General features: G+C 41.4%; 1 protein-coding gene across 3 annotated transcripts in view; it reads right to left on the bottom strand.

Moving 5' to 3' along the window:
* ARHGAP28 (Rho GTPase activating protein 28) overlaps positions 1–18517 on the bottom strand; it is a 143435-nt gene extending 124918 nt beyond the window's left edge. For 2 of the 3 annotated variants that reach the window (XR_016036671.1, XM_055417174.2), the window contains exon 1: positions 17922–18516. Coding sequence is in view for 2 of the 3 variants with exons in the window: in XM_055417174.2 (XP_055273149.2) it covers positions 17922–18097 (176 nt within the window). In the remaining variant the exon portion in view is untranslated. Of the gene's footprint in view, positions 1–17921 lie in introns of all 3 variants that reach the window. The other variant, XM_088833360.1, reaches the window with a different exon arrangement.
* Positions 18518–18760: the final 243 nt, after the last annotated feature.

Below are 18760 nucleotides of genomic sequence, written 5' to 3'. Positions count from 1 at the left end.
CTAAAATCAATTAATGTGTTTGCTAAATGTAAAACTCTCATTCTTTCTTAGCCAACCCTTGGTTTGATTTCCAGAAGTCAAAGCAAATTGAGCAGAAACCAAAAACAAATGTGCTTACTTCCCAATTTTGCCTGGGTCTACAACAGAGCTGAGACTCCAGGTTCTAATCCTGTGACGGGTTTTCATCTAAACCCACTCCCTCACCTGAGCCTCCCCTTTATGCAAAAGCCAATGCCTATGGACAGCTGGATGACAAAAACTTACAACAGTAAAATGAAACCACCAAAAGGCCTACATACACTTTTTACCACTTTCAAGCTCTAATGAAATGATACGTTTGAATCTCAAAAACTATTATTCTGAGTAAAGGAAAGCAGACACAAAACAGTATCTACTGTAATGTTCTGTTTATATGACTTCCAAGAATAGGCAATACTAATGTATGGTGGTAGAAGTCAGAAACTGGCAGGATATAAACGGGGTGTGAAGGACATTTTTAGAGTGATGGAAATGTTCTGTATCTTACTTTGGATGGTAGTTACATGGATTAAAGGTCAACTAGCTGAATCAACTGTGAATTTTACTGTATATTGAGCATATCTCAACTTTTAAATGTATTAAGTACATTTAATACATTAATACCTTTAATACGTAAGTACATTTAATACTGGAGTGGCTACCCACTCCAATATTTTTGCCTAGAGAATTCTATGGACAGAGAAGCCTGGTGAGCTACAGTCCCATGTGTCTGCAAAGAGTCAGACATGATTGAGTGACTGACACTTTCACTTTTTTTCAAGTGACTATTATTACTAAATAAAAGCTTTTATGAGGATGTGTCTTCAGAAATCTTGAAGATCTTTAGGATCATTGCCATTATATTAACTTCTTGCCATAGGATTGGTTAAGAGGTTGAGGTGACAAGAGAAAGGAGAAGGCAGGGTTAGGTGGTTTTGGCCTCCATGCCCATCTCTGTCACAGGCACATGCTAGCAATAAGTCCTCAGAAATCTCAATTGGGGGACCTGGTCTTTCACAAAAACTCAAAAGCAGAAAATGAGAAAGTAGCTGAAACATATTTTCCTCCTTAAATCGCATGTACGTGTTGCTGGACTATTGAAAAACACAGAGAAAACATAGAACACGCTCACGTATTTCTTAGAAATCTCTGCTTTATTTAAGTCATATTACATTGATTCTAATTTTGTGCCAATATAAATAGAAGAATGATATTAAGAAATTTTATCTTTCAAAAATTAAGTTATGAATGAATGCTGTTTTAAATGTGAACAAAAAGCCATAAAAGGCCATGGCACTCTTCAACAGGACCTAACACCCCTATTAACTGGGCTGTGTGTCTTAGTCGCCTAGTTGTGTCCAACTACGGCCCGCCAGGCTCCTCTGTCCATGGGGTTTTCCAGGCAAGAATACTGGAGTGGGTTGCCATTTCTTTCTCCAGGGGATTGTCCCAACCCAGGGACTGAACCCAGGTCTCCTGCATTTCAGGCAGATTCTTTACTGTCTGAGCCACCAGGGAAGCTATTAACTGGGCTACCAACTTACAATCACATGAAAAATAAAAATCAGTTTTGCTTATTGGACCGGCTGTATTTGTCAAAGAAAATATGAAAGACGAAGACCTTACTGACAAGTCATTCTAACTTTGGTAGCTTCTTTGAAATGAATCAAATTCTGGTTAAGAGTAATCGAAGGTACTACATGAGACAACAATACATGCTTCCTGCACAGACCACAGAAGTACTCGAGAGATCATCTACAAAAGCAGAGTTAATGGAGAAGGGAAAGATGTTATTACAAAATGAGGACACGTTGGAATCCACGTTTTGGTTAAAAATCCAGGATTATCTGATTGCCTTCTTTTCCAAATTAACTATAGAGAAGAATTTCCATGTTAGGAGGGATCCTAGAGGTGAGCCTGTAGAAGTCCTTCATTACCCTAATAAGAAAACTGGACATGTAACCAAGTTCAGTCTGCCTCCATCATTTTCCCCAGACTGAACAGAGAGTGGTCCCTACCTACCCTGGCGGGTCTCCTGTTACCCAGCCTTAGCACACCACCAGCAACCATGGCTGTGTGTGCCATGTTCTTTTTGCCAGACTGGTTCTCCTGACAAAACACTCTTCCCAGTCGCCTTCCTCCTGCTAATCCAGGCTCATTCTTTAAGACTTAATCTAGCTATGACCCCTCCCAGATGCCTTCCTTAACCCCTTCTTATCCTCAACACTGTAGCCCCAAGTGTTAGTTACACCTTCTCTGCTTTCCCAGAGCATCTCATGCGATTTTCCTCCATCTTTCTTCCCACCATTCAAATACTGAATGTCCACTCTGGGCCTGGGGGCCAATGTTGGGACACAGAAAGAGAGAGAGACATCACTTCTACCCTCAATGAGCTGTACTTCAGATGCCACTGAAATGCCTGACGACAGTCCATCTATTCTCACTGAAAGACTAGTAACCATTTTTGCAGCCCCAGAACCTGATGGGGTATATGGCATACAGAGGCTCAGCAGAAGGTTGCTCAGTTTCACTTTTATTATAAAAATCAGTTTAAATTCTTCTTGTTTCAATAAGCGAAGTGACCCTTGAGCAAAATTTAATCTTGAAAACAATGGAAACTATATTTACCTTCTTTTAATTATCCATGCTGCTCGCAGTTTTATGTGTCAAGGCATGTTTATTTACAATTGTTGCCACCTTTGATTTCTATCTTTACTTCACAGTATATCACCAAAGAGTTTATGTTATCCTATGACCAAAGGCTAGTTTAGTAGATTCTGGGAAAGCAGGTAGTATGCAAAATCAGGATGGTATATTCTCCAACACAACACCAGTCCAACATTTCAAATACTTCTAGGCTCAAAATTATAGCTAATTATGAAATATGATCATATATGTAAAATACCTTCACCATTATTTAGTGAATTAATTGTTCACTTATTCAATAAGCATATATGTGCCAGGGACCCGAGATGAATAAGACATGGTCCAGGGCATCCTCTTTAGAAAGGTCAGCCACATAAGTCTTACTATTAAGTAGCGGGATAAGCGTAATACTAGAGAAGTATAGAGGCAGAGAAGGCAGAGAGGTGGAGGTAAGCAACGTGGCTTGGGGAGGAGGCAGCCCTCATAGAGGAAGCGATGCTGAGATTTTGGAAGACTTCCCTAACAGCTCCTCGGCCAAGGAGAGGCCACATCTACATAGATCAGCCCCCGCAGGGTTTACTCAGCAGCAATTTGTTAAGACTCTTACTGAGTGTCAGGCTCTTTAATGGGGGAGGGGGAAGGCGGTGAAAGAGTCAGCCGTGAGGTAAACAATGTTCCCTTCCCAGGAGCGCTGACACACCACTGTGGGCCTAGTGATAAGGGCTCATCCTACACGCAAAAATGGTATCACAGGATTATAAGCAGGAGCCCAAGTGTGTTCAAGTCTTACATTTTAGAAGCTCTAGGTTTCTTCCTTGACTTTTGGCCGATGTTCAGTTCATTTAAAAGCTCCGCTCTTGGTCCCGCCTTCCTCTCTTTCCACCTTCCCACAGCTAAGCTTTGACAATAGGTTCCCCTGGCCGCCTCTGCTTCCTGACCTCAGTCACTCTTCAACCTGCAGCAAACAGGCTTCCCCCTCTCACTTCCATCAGACCCGGGCTAGCAAAGGTCTCCATTGTTATCTACACTACAAAGCCTGTGGACAATGTTTAGTTTTGACCTTACTGCTCATTTAGATACCTGATACAGCTGTCCACTCACTCTGAGTCTGATGCCTGGGCTTCCAGAAAGTTCCCAAATAGTCTCCATCAGAGGCCCCCAAAGCTCTGCCTCACTCCACCTGCTCCTTGCGTTCCACCTTCGCTCCACTGCTCTCTCTGCAGACACTATAATCTCCTGCCAGATCTCATCCAGTCCCAGTTTTAACTGTCTCTCAAATGCTGAAGTCTCCTGCGAGTAAATAGCTTAGAACTCTCAGCCTTGATCTCCTGCCCAAGTTTCCAACGTGTATAGTCAACTATCAGCTGGGTACCGGATGCAAAGAGCCGACTCATTGGAAAAGACCCTGATGTTGGGAAAGATTAAAGGCAGGAGGAGAAGGGAACGACAGAGGACAAGTTGGTTGGATGGCATCACCGACTCAATGGACATGAGTTTGAACAAACTGGGAGACGGTGAGGGACAGGGAAGCCTGGTGTGCTACAGTCCATGGGGTCACAAAGAGTGGGACGTGACTTAAGTGACTGACTGAACTGAACTGAGCTGGGTACATCAGCTGAGTTCCAAATTTCACAGGCTAAATTTCTCCTGTTCACTTTCTGCTCATCCATCAAAATTCTCAGTTTCAGTTCTTTGCGACCCCATGGACTATACAGTCCATGGAATTCTCCAGGCCAGAATATTGCAGTGGGTAGCCATTCCCTTCTCCAAGGGATCTTCCCAACTCAGGGATGCTACCCAGGTTTCCTGCACTGCAGGCAGATTCTTTACCAGCTAAGCCACCAGGGAAGCCCAAGAATACTGGAGTGGGTAGCCTATCCCTTCTCCAGTGGATCTTCCCAACCCAGGAGTCGAACCGAGGTCTGTGCATTACAGGCGGACTCTTTACCAGCTGAGCTATGAGGGAAGCCTCAGTTCCTAACACTCCAAAACAAAAACTCAAGAGTTTTTCCTGGTCCCCTGTATGCATTAATCACTAAATCACACCAACCTCACTGCTGCTTTCCCCACAGGCTCCCTTATTATTCCCTTCTATCCGTATCCTCATCTAGACTCTCATCGTCTTTACCTGGATCAGTGCATTAGCTTTCCAGACTGTTTCTCTGCCCCACAATCATGGTGCACCTTAAAGCTATCCATTCCTCTCCAGAGAAATAAAGACACAGGGGGATCCTGGAACAGAAGCAGCAAACAGTTACAAGACCACAACTGTGAATTTATGGATTTTAACCGAACAGCTCTGAAACCAGATTAACACTGTAATGGTCTGAACTGGTATGAGCAGAGAGGTGGGGGTGGGGGGTGGAAGAGACAGAAGACAGAAGAAATCAGTGTAAAATTTAGATTAACTGAAAAGAGTTCCTTCTTAAGACCCCTTCAAAAGTCCTCTGAGTAGCTAAGTATTATATTAATTCTTCCATGAACTCTAAAGAGAATGGGTGCTAATGTTCCTTAACTTCCACAATAAAAACTTCTTTAGAGTACAGATAAGAGTTGTAGCGTGTCTATTTAGGACTGTATAATTGAAATCAGCTCTCCTGGGCTTCTTCTAAACAATGACTCATGTTGTTTAAGCTGGTGTTGACTCACTGCCCCACAAAGGATGACACAGCTTTAAACAAGCAGAGTGAGGCCTGCTTTTTCCAATTACCAGCTTCCAGCAACTGCAGAGGGGGGAGTCCTCTGGCATGGGGCTTTCTGCAACTAAGCACAATTGTGATTTTTACCAAAATAGTTGCCAAGTGGACCTTGTAATCACTGAGCTTTCTAAGTGAGGAGGAGAGAAGTGAAGTCGTGGTATGTTAAAAATCACAGGGGCCAGGCATCATCTGTTCTTTCAAAACAGAATCTGCGGAAACTTAACAGTCAGCGCTTTTCCCACTTAATTGCCTTCTCCACTGAGGTCAGCAAATGTTTTTCTTTAAGATGCCAATGAAAAGTCACAGCAAGTGTGTTTTCGAGACTCTCCAATTTACGACTGGTGAGATAACGAGCATGGGGAGTCGTAATAGTGTTTGAAAGGAAGCTAAGGAAATGTAGTTCTCATAACGGTCACCACCTTTTCTCCAGTTCTGGACATTTAATGGTCTCCCATCAGGTCTCCGGTTTCCCCCACCTCCATGTTTTCCTTGCTGTTGGCTTGACTGCTCCCAGAACACATTTGTCCACGCCCTGGGCCAGCGTAGGTGCCGCGGTAACACAAGCGGGTGACCAGGGGTCAGCAGGACCAACTCAGAGCCCTGAGGCATTCCACAAGGCCCTTTTCCATTCTTTGCTCCCCAGCTGAACCACAGAGATTAGTCCTCACTCATTACTTTTTTTTCCACAATGCTCAGGTCCTATTAGTAATATACTCTGAACAACTCTGCTGGTTAAAAATAGAGAACACTTCTAAAGACATGGCAGTTGGCAGAGAAGCCCAGACCACACTGTTTATGTATAACTAAAATGACCATCCAGCCTTTAATAGTTCCAGTGTTCTGAAAAACAAAGCTGATCAAATGAACACCCTGGAAAATGAACACAAGTGCCTGGAGGTCACTTTGTGGACTCTGACCTCTCCAGAAGATTCGAGTCCAGACTTCAGTGAGCCCTGGGTTTGTTTTCTAAACAGAAATCCTTGAAGCCCAATTTCGGTTCGGCATCATCCATGGCTCCAGGGTCACTGAGGGACAAGGACTGTACTCAGGCAGACAGGAGACCAGGGATGCCCCAGAGTCCAGATGGGACTGCACAATCTAGCTTAACTTATCCTAAGTTTCTGAGCAACATTTAGAACAGAACTGGTCTGCACAAAGGCATGGTCCAGGAGCTGCTTGTCCCTTGGTTGGTTTCAGAGTCAAGATAAAGTGAAAACCTGACTGAATATTAAAGAGAGACAAAAGGAAAACCCTGTTAATTCTCATGGAGCCTTGTTTCTTGACCTGCATTAAGAACTGCTATGTTATAGATCACATGGAAAGAACAAAATGAAAAATATGTTTTTAGCCATAGAAATCTGTCTTAGTAGTTAGAGAAAACAATTAATAAAACTAAAATGAAAAAATTCTAAGAACATGAACCTACAGGCTAAAGGATTAAAAAATGCCTCCCCTTCCTTCTGCCTAAAAAAGAGCCCTGGGAATATTTCCTATAACTCAAAATTGCTTGGATCTCACTTCCATGGTCAAGCTAAATGACGTCTATAATACATTTTGTCCATTTAAAAAATACCGCTACCTAAATAAGACTGCAAGAGGGCAAGAATATAGCTTTTACATTTTTTAAAAATCCCATTATTTCACTTCAAGGGGTAAAAAAATTTCTCAAACTATATCCATTCACAATTAACTCATTCCATGCTTATTCCATTTAAACAGAATAGTCATGATTGCAAAAAAAAAAAAGATTAAATCAACACTAAGCATAATATCTACTGTGGAAGAGTTACTATTGCTGGTTGCTTAGTGGGGATATGATAATGCTGTCCCTGCTCTCGATAAACCTATAACCAAATTGCAGCAGAAAAACACTAAATCCATAATATATGAAATAATGTTTCAAGATTTAAATAACAGGTTATAAGCACCAGTTTCGGAAAGACAGTCATCACCTTGCTATGTGATCTCGGGCTGCTTCTCTGGGCCTCAATTTCCTCCTATGTCACTGGATTGTGGGAAGGATTAAATGAGACAGTGTATGCCAAGCACGGTAAGCTATCAAAATAATGAGGACTTTTTGGAGAAAAAGAAACAACAACAGAATTGACACCACAGGACAGCATGTGATGAATTACCAAATGATCATTATTGTTACGGTAGGTGAAAACTCTTCTGGCTACTACTGTTAAGGAAATCTTCAGGAAGAAAGCTTAGTCCTTACTTCTTTAACTACATTTATCCTCTTCTGTTTTGCTTTATATCCCCAGCCACTTACATATGGGTTCAGTCCCAACCACTGACCTGTTAACTTTGGCTCCTCTGTGATTTTTTTCAGTACGGTAATGAAGGCAGGGAAAAGTGGGAAGGAAAGAGATCAAACATCATATTATTAGTTAAAATGGCATTTTAGTAAGTTTAACCTTTTTGTTCTAAACACCTGTCAGGTTTCTCTATAGCTCTATAAAAATATAAATCCGTTGATAGGTCTTTGTATAAAGACAAATGCATATCCATTGTTTTCTAAACACTAAACAGGAAACGTTGAAGGAATTCTTTTCCTTATACATTACAGAGTTAAAAGAGCAAATCTGGTCCACTGATCATAAAATTTAACATAGGAATAAAGAATTCTCTCTTGTACACAAAAGATATACACTTAGAATGACTAAGACAGTACACATGAATCTCAGGTGTTGGACGATTTAAAACTACTACATACTCTTCTTTGGTTTCCAGTTCCTCCTTCTGCTTCCTGTCCTTGGTGTTACGTGTTTTGTGTAGTCATCATCTATCTGTCAAAGGGATCAGAAATGGAACGCACAGGTTTAATCAGTTATGAAGAGCAACACGAGACACCACAGCTGGTTCTCAACCTGACATCAGTATATGTCCTCCCACGCTTGGAATTTACTTGGCACTGAATGTCGGTCAAATGGATAGTTTTATCTGTAATATTCATTTATTGAAGACTGATGTAAAACATCTGATACTCAAAGAATATGTCATAAACTGCAAATATTTAGGAAGATGGTATATAATAAAAACAATCCACTACTTTCTTTAGTTTCCACTCTAAGTTGTCCGACACAATGTTAACATTTTGATGCACATCCTCTAATATTCTCAGAACAATGGATGCATGGAATTCCATGTTACAAAGGACAGAACATTACACAAAACTCACTAACTCAAGTAACCAGAACACAGCAAAACAATGAACGCAAACAAGAAAACCAAAAATTCTCAAAGAAATGGAAATAAATGCTATCAAAATCTCTCCTTAGATTATATATTTTAGTTGTTTGAACAGCATCTTCTTTACACAGTTCTAACCAGCTTAACTATCTAATCAAAAGTAAATCACGAAGCATGTTACCAATAGCAATATTAGAAAGAACAAAGTACCGTTAATGGCTTTAAGATCTGCCTGAAAATAAAGAAAAAAATAGCAGCAATAAATAATATTTAAATTAAATTACATAAGCAATAAAACAATACACCAATATAAGCTATTTACTTTTTTTATCCTTTAACTTTATATTGGAGTACAGTCAGTTAACAATGTTGTGATAGTTTCAAGTACACAGCAAAGCAACTAACTCTAAGCTACTCATTTTTAAAGCAAACAGTATAGCTTAGACACATAGTTTAGACATAGTTTAACAGTATAGACATCAGTCAGTGCCTATACTATAGCACCGTAATTCTCGTCTTAATGATGACAGTCATTTAGGAAAAGTTCTTTTCTGCACTATTTGAAGATACATTTGACTTAATATTTCATCCAAAGAGACTTCAAAACAAAGTCTATCGTTTAAATGGGTAAACTTTATTGCCAAAATTTTCTTCTGAGAAATATTTTATTCTCTTCCATTGCTTTTCTATAGACCATTTTACTTCTATTCTTGGCTAGAACTGGTATCAAGAGACCACAGATTGAGAAAACACAGAATGAAAATGATTTCGGAAGTGAAATAACTTGGTTTAAGGATGAAATGAGAAGAAATTTTTATTATATGCAAACTAGAATGTTTATTTTTGTTGTGACACATCTGCAAACGTTCAAGTAACATCTCAGGACATTGCTAAGGGTAGAAGATTCCCATCAGAGCATCCTCGGTAGCAAGTCAGACAAAGTGGACGCTAATACCCACCCTCCCTGAACACAGCATTTAATTCAGCAACTTTGCTTCAATCATGTCTGACTCTTTGTGACCCCGTGAACTGAAGCCTGCTCTCCGTCCATTGGATTCTCCAGGCAAGAATACTGGAGCGGGTTGCCATGCCCTCCTCCAGGGGATCTTCCTGACCCAGGGATCAAACCCACATCTCACGTCTCCTGCATTGGCAGGCAGGTTCTTTACCACCAGCACCACCTGAAATTTATACTAACCGGTTATACTAACCGTGGAATAAAATTTTGTTTCCAAAAAACAAGGTACTTTGAAAATTAGGAAATTTATCATTATAGGTTTCATAAACTCAGACCAGGTAAAACTAACCCTTTTTATTGTATGCTGTGGCAAAGTTGAAAAAAGAAAAAGTAGGTTTAAAATATATTGGTTGACTTTTTAAGGGCAAAAATGGCACATATAATAAAACTAGAGAGAATACTGAATGTAGATTTTATAGTTTGCAAAATAAATCAAATGTAGAATGAGAAAAATAGAAAATCATTAGAACATCACTGTAATAAATGTTATTGGCAAGATTCAAATATGGACAAGAAAATCAGAGGAAGAAAGTTTGAGGAGTTAACAGGATGTTCAGTTCAGTTCAGTCGCTCAGTCGTGTCCGACTTTCCGTGAATGACAGCACGCCAGGCCTCCCTGTCCATCACCAACTCCCAGAGCTCACTCAAACTCATGTCCACAGAGTCGGTGATGCCGTCCAGCCATCTCATTCTCTGTCGTCCCCTTCTCCTCCCGCCCCCAACCTTTCCCAGCATCAGAGTCTTTCCCAGTGAGTCAACTCGTCGCATGAGGTGGCCAAAGTATTGGAGTTTCAGCTTTAGCATCAGTCCTTCCAGTGAACACCCAGGATTGATCTCCCTTAGAATGGACTGGTTGGATCTCCTTGCAGTCCAAGGGACTCTCATTAGCACCGTCAAAAATTCTCCCAAGATACTGATTAGTTTACATAGGGAAACCTGGCAGACAACACCTTACCCAGGTGATGAGAGCTAATATCAACAAGACCGTGACATTGTGAACCCCCAAAATGGTGTATTGAGAAAGGCCCGACATCGTTCAGTGAAATTCTCACCCAAAATGCATAACTTCTATCCAATCAAGATTAGACATAAGATCAATCCAAACTGAGGGACTGCTTACAACAACCAACTGGTCCTCCTAAAGTGCCAAGGTCACAAAAGACAACAGACTATCGTGGGTCACGCAGGAGGTTTGGGTGTCATGACTAAGTGCAATACGGGATCCCAGATGCAATCCCACAACAGAAAAATCCCAATTCTAGTGGAAAAAACTTGTGAAATCAGAATAAAGTCTATAGTTTAGTTACTAGTACTGTTATTGTTTAGTCAATCAGTCACGTCCAACTCTTTTCAACTCCATGAACCGTAGCCCGCCAAGTTCCTCTGTCCATGGGATTTCCCAGGCAAGAATACTGGAGTGGGTTGCCAATTCCTTCTCCAAGGAATCTTCCTGACCCAGGGAGTGAACACAAGTCTCCTGAACTGGGAGGCGGGTTCTTCACCACTGAGTCATCTGAGAAACCCAATAGTACTGCAGCAGAGTTAATTTTTTGGTTTTCATAATGGAACACAGTTTGGCAAGTTGTTCATCTAAGGGGAAGCTGGAGAATGTTACATGGGAGCTTTCTGTACCACTTTTGCAAATTTTCTGTAAGTCTCAAGTTACATCAAAATTAAGCAATAGTTCTAATGAGGTGGATAAAACTGGAGTCTATTATACAGTATATTGACACATATATATAGAATTTATAAAGATGGTAATGACTACCCTATATGCAAGACAGCAAAAGAGACACAGATGTAAAGAACAATCTTTTGGACTCTGTGGGAGAAAGTGATGGTGGGATCATTTGAAAGAATAGCATTGATATTCCTATATGGTAATGTATATTACCATATGTAAAACAGATGACCAGTGCAAGTTCTGTGCATGAAGCAGGGCCCTCAAAGCCGGTGCTCTGGGACAACACAGAGGGATGGGGTGGGAGGGAGGTGGGATGGCCGTTCATGATGAGGGGACACAGGCACACCTGTGGTGGATTCATGTTGATGGATGGCAAAAACCACCACAATGTTGTAAAGTAATTAGCCTCCAATTGAAATAAATTAAAGAAAAGAGTCAAGGGAAAGTTAATGATTCAACAGCACTCTAAGTTCCCTGAATTTGTTCGGAAACATTAAGGATTAATGATCAAGGAGAACAGAGCAAGATAAAAATGGACAGAGCAACTGGCAAAATATTTAGCCAAATGACACGATCAAAGGAAATGTGCCAGATGTTTTCCAACAGCTCTACACATGGAGCCACCTACAATCAGCAAGGACCCCTCTGTAAAAAGAAACCAGAGACACTCACTCCAGTTTCAACTATCATGTGAGGAATGATCTCTAAATACCTTATTCTCTCCTAAGAATTCTAGTTCCATTACTCTTTCTGAATCCTCTAGAAAGTATACCTACTAGGCTCCAGAATTTGGTGTACCTGTGTATATGTTTGTAAGCTCACATGGACCTACATTAATACTTACCTGAATGAGAGCTGGCACCTTGAAATAAATGTCTGTTTATAATTAATTAATTTTTTTCCAGGAAAGTACCCATAAATGTGTCACTAAAAGTTGTTAATTTTAGTTTTCTCCACAAATAAAATATTTACTTTCTATTCATCACTAATTCTAGTTTAATCAAATCATCCCCATTAAGACGAATAGTTATGCTATTAGGAAACAATATGCCCCCGAAAGTTTTAACACTGCCGTAGAATTAGAATTCCTAGGATAATCTTGGGGAGCTTCTCTATTTGTTTTTGAGGAACAGCTGGCTCTTTTCCTACTCTATTTTTGTCCTCTTTCAGGAAGTTTATGGTATCTTTGGAAAAACATCAGAAATACTCATGGTCATTTAAACTGTACCTTCACCAAAAAATGTTGTATATGTTATTTGCATATAATTTAGGAAATCTTTGAAAAACAAAATATCTACCTTTATCTTCAGCTACTTTTCATTTTCTAAGTGAAATCATTTTGAACATACATTTCACTCTGGATTCTGAGCTTCCTAAAAATCACATGATTCTAAGGACAATTCCAACCATCTGTTTTAACAGAACTGAGAATTTATAATCCTTCATTCTCTTTTATCCTTACAACAGAATGTAAATATAGATGTTTGTGAAATAAGGAATTGCTTTTTCTCTCCCAACAAATGCTTAGTACTTGAGTCTCTTTTCTGCATGAGTAAGTATGGGAGATGGGTATCAAAAACATTTTACTCCTCTTGACATCAACAACTGTGATTAAAAGCGGTAACAGTAATAACACAGCTAACAAGTATCAATCAGATGCTTCCTTGGTGTCAACACTAGTCTAAGCTGAAGCAAGGTCACATGGTAGGAAATGGTATAAGTGATGAACAGAGTCTGGCAGTCTGACCCCAAGCCTGAGTAACTGGCAAGTGTACTTTATACTGGATACTTCAATAAAATAAAATGGGCAGCCCCCCCCCAAAATTACAATGAACATCCATCTTCAGTGTTGAAGAGTAACAGGGAGAGGTGTGAAATGGAGCAGCCACTATGCAGCTTCAGCCTGTGGAGGCCTGTGTTGTTGGATCCTTTGGGTTTTTCTTTTTAATGGGAAACTGAAGTTCATATCTGAAGCCTCTTGATTTTTTTTTTTTTTTTTTTTACAGTTAAAAGTATTTTTATTAAAAAAGCACAAATGCAAAGACATGAACAGAGGAAAATTTATGCGTCGAACCTGGACTGGTCACTTATGATAATATACATGCTACAATTCCATTCTCCCCAATCATTCCACCTTCACCCTCTCCCACAGAGTCCCAAAGACTGTTCTAAATGCCTATGTCTCTTTTGCAGTCTCTTATACAGGGTTCAGGTTACCATTTTTCTAAATTCCATATATATGCGTTAATATACAGTATTGATGTTCTTCTTTCTGGCTTACTTCACTCTGTATAATTGGCTCCAATTTCATCCACCTCATTAAAACTGATTCAAATGCATTCTTTTTGATGGCTGAGAAATACTCCATTGTGTATATGTACCAAAGCTTTCTTATCCATTCATCTGCAGATGGACATCTAGGTTGCTTCCATGTCCTGGCTATTATAAACAGTGCTGCAATGAACATTGGAGTACATGTGTCTCTTTCAATTCTGGTTTCCTCGGTGTGTATGCCCAGGAGTGCGATCGCTGGATCATATGGCAGTTCTATTTCCAGTTTTCTGAGGAATCTCCACACTGTTCTCCATAGTGGCTGTACTAGTTTGCATTCCCACCAACAGTGTAAGAGGGTTCCCTTCTCTCCACACCCTCTCCAGCATTTATTGCATGTAGACTTTTGGATAGCAGCCATTCTGACTGGTGTGAAATGGTATCTCATAGTGGTTTTGATTTGCATTTCTCTGATGATGAGGGATGTTGAGCATTTTTTCATGTGTTTGTTAGCCATCTTTATGTCTTCTTTGGAGAAATGTCTGTTTAGTTCTTTGGCCCATTTTTTGATTGGGTCACTTAGTTTTCTGGAATTAAGCTGCAGGAGCTGCTTGTATAATTTGGAGATTAATCCTTTATCAGTTGCTTCATTTGCTATTATTTTCTCCCATTCTGAAGGCTGTCTTTTCACCTTGCTTAGAGTTTCCTTTGCTGTGCAGAAGCTTTTGATTTTAATTAGGTCCCATTTGTTTATTTTTGCTTTTATTTCCAATATTCTGGGAGGTGGGTCTTGGAGGATCCTGCTGTGATTTATGTCGGAGAGTGTTTTGCCTACGTTCTCCTCTAGGAGTTTCATAGTTTCTGATCTTACATTTAGATCTTTAATCCATTTTGAGTTTATTTTGGTGTATGGTGTTAGGAAATGTTCTAGTTTCATTCTTTTACAAGTGGCTGACCAGTTTTCCCAGCACCACTTGTTAAAGACACTGTCTTTTCTCCATTTTATATTCTTGCCTCCTTTGTCGAAGATAAGGTGTCCATAGGAGCGTGGGTTTATCTCTGGGCTTTCTATTTTGTTCCATTGATCTATATTTCTGTCTTTATGCTAGTACCATACTGTCTTGATGACTGTGGCTTTGTAATAGAGCCTGAAGTCCGGCAGGTTAATTCCCCCAGTTCCATTCTTCTTCCTCAAAATTGCTTTGGCTATTCGAGGTTTTTTGTATTTCCATACAAATTGTGAGATTATTTGTTCTAGTTCTGTGAAAAATATTGTTGGTAGCTTGATTGCATTGAATGTATAAATTACTTTGGGTAGTATACTCATTTTTACAATATTTATTCTTCCAATCCACGAACACGGTATATTTCTCCATCTATTAGTGTCCTCTTTGATTACTTTCACTAGTGTTTTATAGTTTTCTATGTACAAGTCTTTTGTTTCCTTAGGTAGATATATTCCTAAGTATTTAATTGTTTTCGTTGCAACAGTGAATGGAATAGTTTCCTTAATTTCTCTTTCTATTTTCTCATTATTAGTGTATAGGAATGCAAGGGATTTCTGTGTGTTGATTTTATATCCTGCAACTTTACTGTAATCATTGATTAGCTCTAGTAGTTTTCTGGTAGAGTCTTTAGGGTTTTCTGTGTAGAGGATCATGTCATCAGCGAACAGTGAAAGCTTTACTTCTTCTTTTCCAATTTGTATTCCTTTTATGTCTTTTTCTGCTCTGATTGCTGTGGCCAAAACTTCCAGAACTATGTTGAATAGTAGTGGTGAGAGTGGGCACCCTTGTCTTGTTCCTGACTTTAGGGGAAATGCTTTCAGTTTTTCACCATTGAGGATAATGTTTGCTGTGGGTTTGTCATATATAGCTTTTATTATGTTGAGGTATGTCCCTTCAATTCCCACTTTCTGAAGGGTTTTTATCAAAAATGGATGTTGAATTTTGTCGAAGGCTTATTTCCAGCTTTTTTTCTAAAAATCCTACTGGTCTGAAAGGTACCAGGTTACATTCTCAAGGCAGGCTCTTTCATTTAATTTATCGTTGTATCACCAATGCCTACTGTGTTTCTGGCACATAGTAGGTGCAAATAGGTTGACTCATGCTGTTAAAAATGCTTCCATTTTACCTTGGCCATTCGGTAGGAATTCATTAACTTATTGAGCTCCTGCAGTGGCTGGACACTGATCTGGGCACTCAGGATACAACGGTGAAGAAAAGAGAATTGAAGAGAGGGCGAGAGAGAAAAAGGGAGAGAAACTATATTTTAGTGGGAAAAAAATAGGCCAAAAGAAAAAAAAAATCAAAAGCACATAAAGTTAGATGAAGTATAGGCTTGGAGAATAAGCAGATGACTTGCTCTGAAATAAACTACGCTACCCTGAGCTAAAGAATGCTGATACTCAGGAAATCAGATACAATAGCCCATGCTTCCTAGTGCCACCCTGGTCACTACTCCACAAATATGCTACACATATGTAAGCAATTTCAAGGGGAGGGTAGTCTTGAAAGAGAGAGTGCTCTCTTCATGAGTGAAACAATACATTCTTGCTCCTTGGCTTGAAAGGGAGTATTGATCAGTAGTTAGTGAGTCAAAGGTTAATAATTCAGGCCTGATTATTTCTGCTATCAGACGCATGATTGATGGTGTCCTCGGGCTCCCTGTAAGAACAGGGACCTCCTTTGGATTGCTGTTACTGAGAACCAAGGAACTGAGCTATTCTCTCACAATTCGGTTGCAGGGGGCAGGGGTCATCTATCTCTTGCATCAGGGGGTGAGGGGCACAAACATTCCCCCACAGGGGGTGCAGGGCAGTCACCAAAGATGCAAAGTTGGGGCAACGTAAAGTCTAATTGGCAACTGTACGGTAAAGCACCAGCTGGGATAGGCAACTCCTGCTCTCCTGTATTATTATCCCAGAAGACCGCATGCTGAGCAGATGGAACTTCTCCAGTCTGCTTTGGAAAGGGATGTAATTTCGGGTAGCCCAAAGGGCATGATCTGGCTCCACTCTTGGACAGCTGCAGAGGGCTACAGACGGGGGCGGCCACACCAAGACCAGCTAGCAATGTGCATACCGGGCCCCCACCTCTCACCAGTATGTCTATTCAGTTCCTCATAATCTGAGTGACTGGAGTCAACCATCATGCTTGGAAAAGAAAATACTGGAAAGATAAACGCAAGTTTGTACCTTCAATTAGACTTTAAAATAATGTGCATGGCTCTAAAAACTGGAAGAAAAAAATTTTATTTTCTCATTGTCTTTATATAAAAATTAAATTTCACTCAACCTGCTCTCTTTGGAAGAAATGATATTTTCTTTGTTAGCCAAGCCCAGCCCAGGTCTCATGCCAATGCAGGTTGTTCTTCTCATGGATGCTAGCCAAGAGGATACTTCTTGAAATAAAGTCACAATCGGCTAAAGCCTTGCAAGTCTATTAAATTAGGAAACAAGTAGTCCTTATCACGACTAAAGACAAAAGCAAGAGAAAAAAATTACTGAAAATAAACATGCAGAAAAGCACACCACTCAAACTCCCCATGGGTAAAGAAAACCATTGCTCAATGGACGCATGGCAGATAGTCACACTTAAACAAATACTATTTCCCCTAAATATATGTCAGAGACATCAAACCATCTCACTTACTAGTGTTATATATCTGAGCATCCAAGGTAACTTTTTAAGGGTCTCACATTCGTTTACTTAACAGAATTCTTGGCAGCCTTGATCTTGCATCAAATAGATGAACACCAATAAAGTAATTAAGCTAGATCCCTGATTTATGAAATCTAAAATGCACATAGTGAAAAGCTTTCAGACCTCTTTTGATCCAAAGGAAAATTAGAACTGCATTTATAAACAGTCAACATTAACAATAAAACAACAGTGACACCAATGTATGTATACATTCAAAAGTTTTCTTTTTTTAATCTATAAGTAAAACCGTTTTTAAAGGTCTACCGAGATTTCCTTTTTGGAGAATCTCTCCATCTGTGTTTTAGCTAATGTGAAATGTTACTAAAAAGTTCTCGATAGTGTTTGCAGGTTTAAGATAATACATTTTACTTTCTTTTCTATTTTCTGCTGCTGCTTCTTTTTTTTTAAAATTCTCCAATAGTTCAATAGATGAATCTGGCAGAAACGAGGCATTTGCCTATTACCAGCAAGTTGTATCAGAACACAACTCTGCTAACCTCTCCTCGCCAACGTCTTCAGAGGACAATACAAAGAACCACAGGCTCTCTCATCGCGTCCACCAAAACTTGAAACCACAATCGGACGATGGTGGTCCTCTGCTCTGGCGGAAAACCCAGCTGCCTGTGAAACCCCCACCCCCCACCCCCCAGCCCAGGAGACCCGTGCCCGGTGGGCGATGTGGGTACCTGCTGCCGGGGAGGCTGGCGGTCGCCCGGGGCGCGCAGCGCGGCTCGGGGCTGGGCGGCGGGGGGCGCGCGTACGAGTGGTAGGCGGTGAGCACCACGCCGCCCGAGTCCTCCACTTCCATCGTCAGCCGCGCATGGCTCCGCTCCGGCTGGAGAACAAAGGCGGGGACCAGCATGGGCCGGCGCACCGGCCCGGTCCCCGGCGGGGCGGGGAGGCGCGGCCGTCGGGCTCCCGGGGCCGGGGCTCCTCCCGCGGCCGGGCTGTCAGGGGCGCGGGCTCGCCGCCCCGCCCGCCGCGCGGCCCATTAGCGGGGATTCGAGTCCACGCCCACCAGCCGCGGGCTGGGGCGGGAGGGCCAGGCGGGGGGCCGGGGTGCGGGCTCTCCGATTCTGGGAAACTGGAAGCCCGCAGCGGGCCTCGGAGGCTCGCGCTGGCCGCTCGGGTCAAGTTTTTCTCGCTTTTGTTTCTTTCCCCTTTTCCCTTTCTCGTCCCCGCCCCCACCCCTTCCAGCGGGAGGCTTATCCCGCGGCCGGGAGCGTTTCCTGCTCGGCAGCTTGGAGCCGAGAAGAAACCGCGCCTGGGAGCCCGTGCTGAGCGGCCGAGGGGCCGCCTCCAGCGTGGGGAGGAGAGGGAGAAGATGGGACTCTCTCATTTAAAGCATCCACATCAAAAATTGAAGAGGCGGATTACGTTGCTGTTTACTTAGTCCGGTTACAGTGGACTTGATTGCCTCTGGGGCAGGTACCGCCCTCCTGCGACAAGCTGAGCACCTCCCTCACCCTGGGTGCCACAACCACCAAACTCCTCCTCGCCCCGCGTCCCTGCCCGCCTCCCCATC

Source organism: Moschus berezovskii, chromosome 28 (genome assembly GCF_049115385.1).
Source record: "Moschus berezovskii isolate FMDL1 chromosome 28, NW_MosBer_1.0, whole genome shotgun sequence".
NCBI classification, from domain to species: Eukaryota; Metazoa; Chordata; class Mammalia; order Artiodactyla; family Moschidae; genus Moschus; species Moschus berezovskii.
This window is presented reverse-complemented; position numbering and strand designations above follow the sequence as displayed.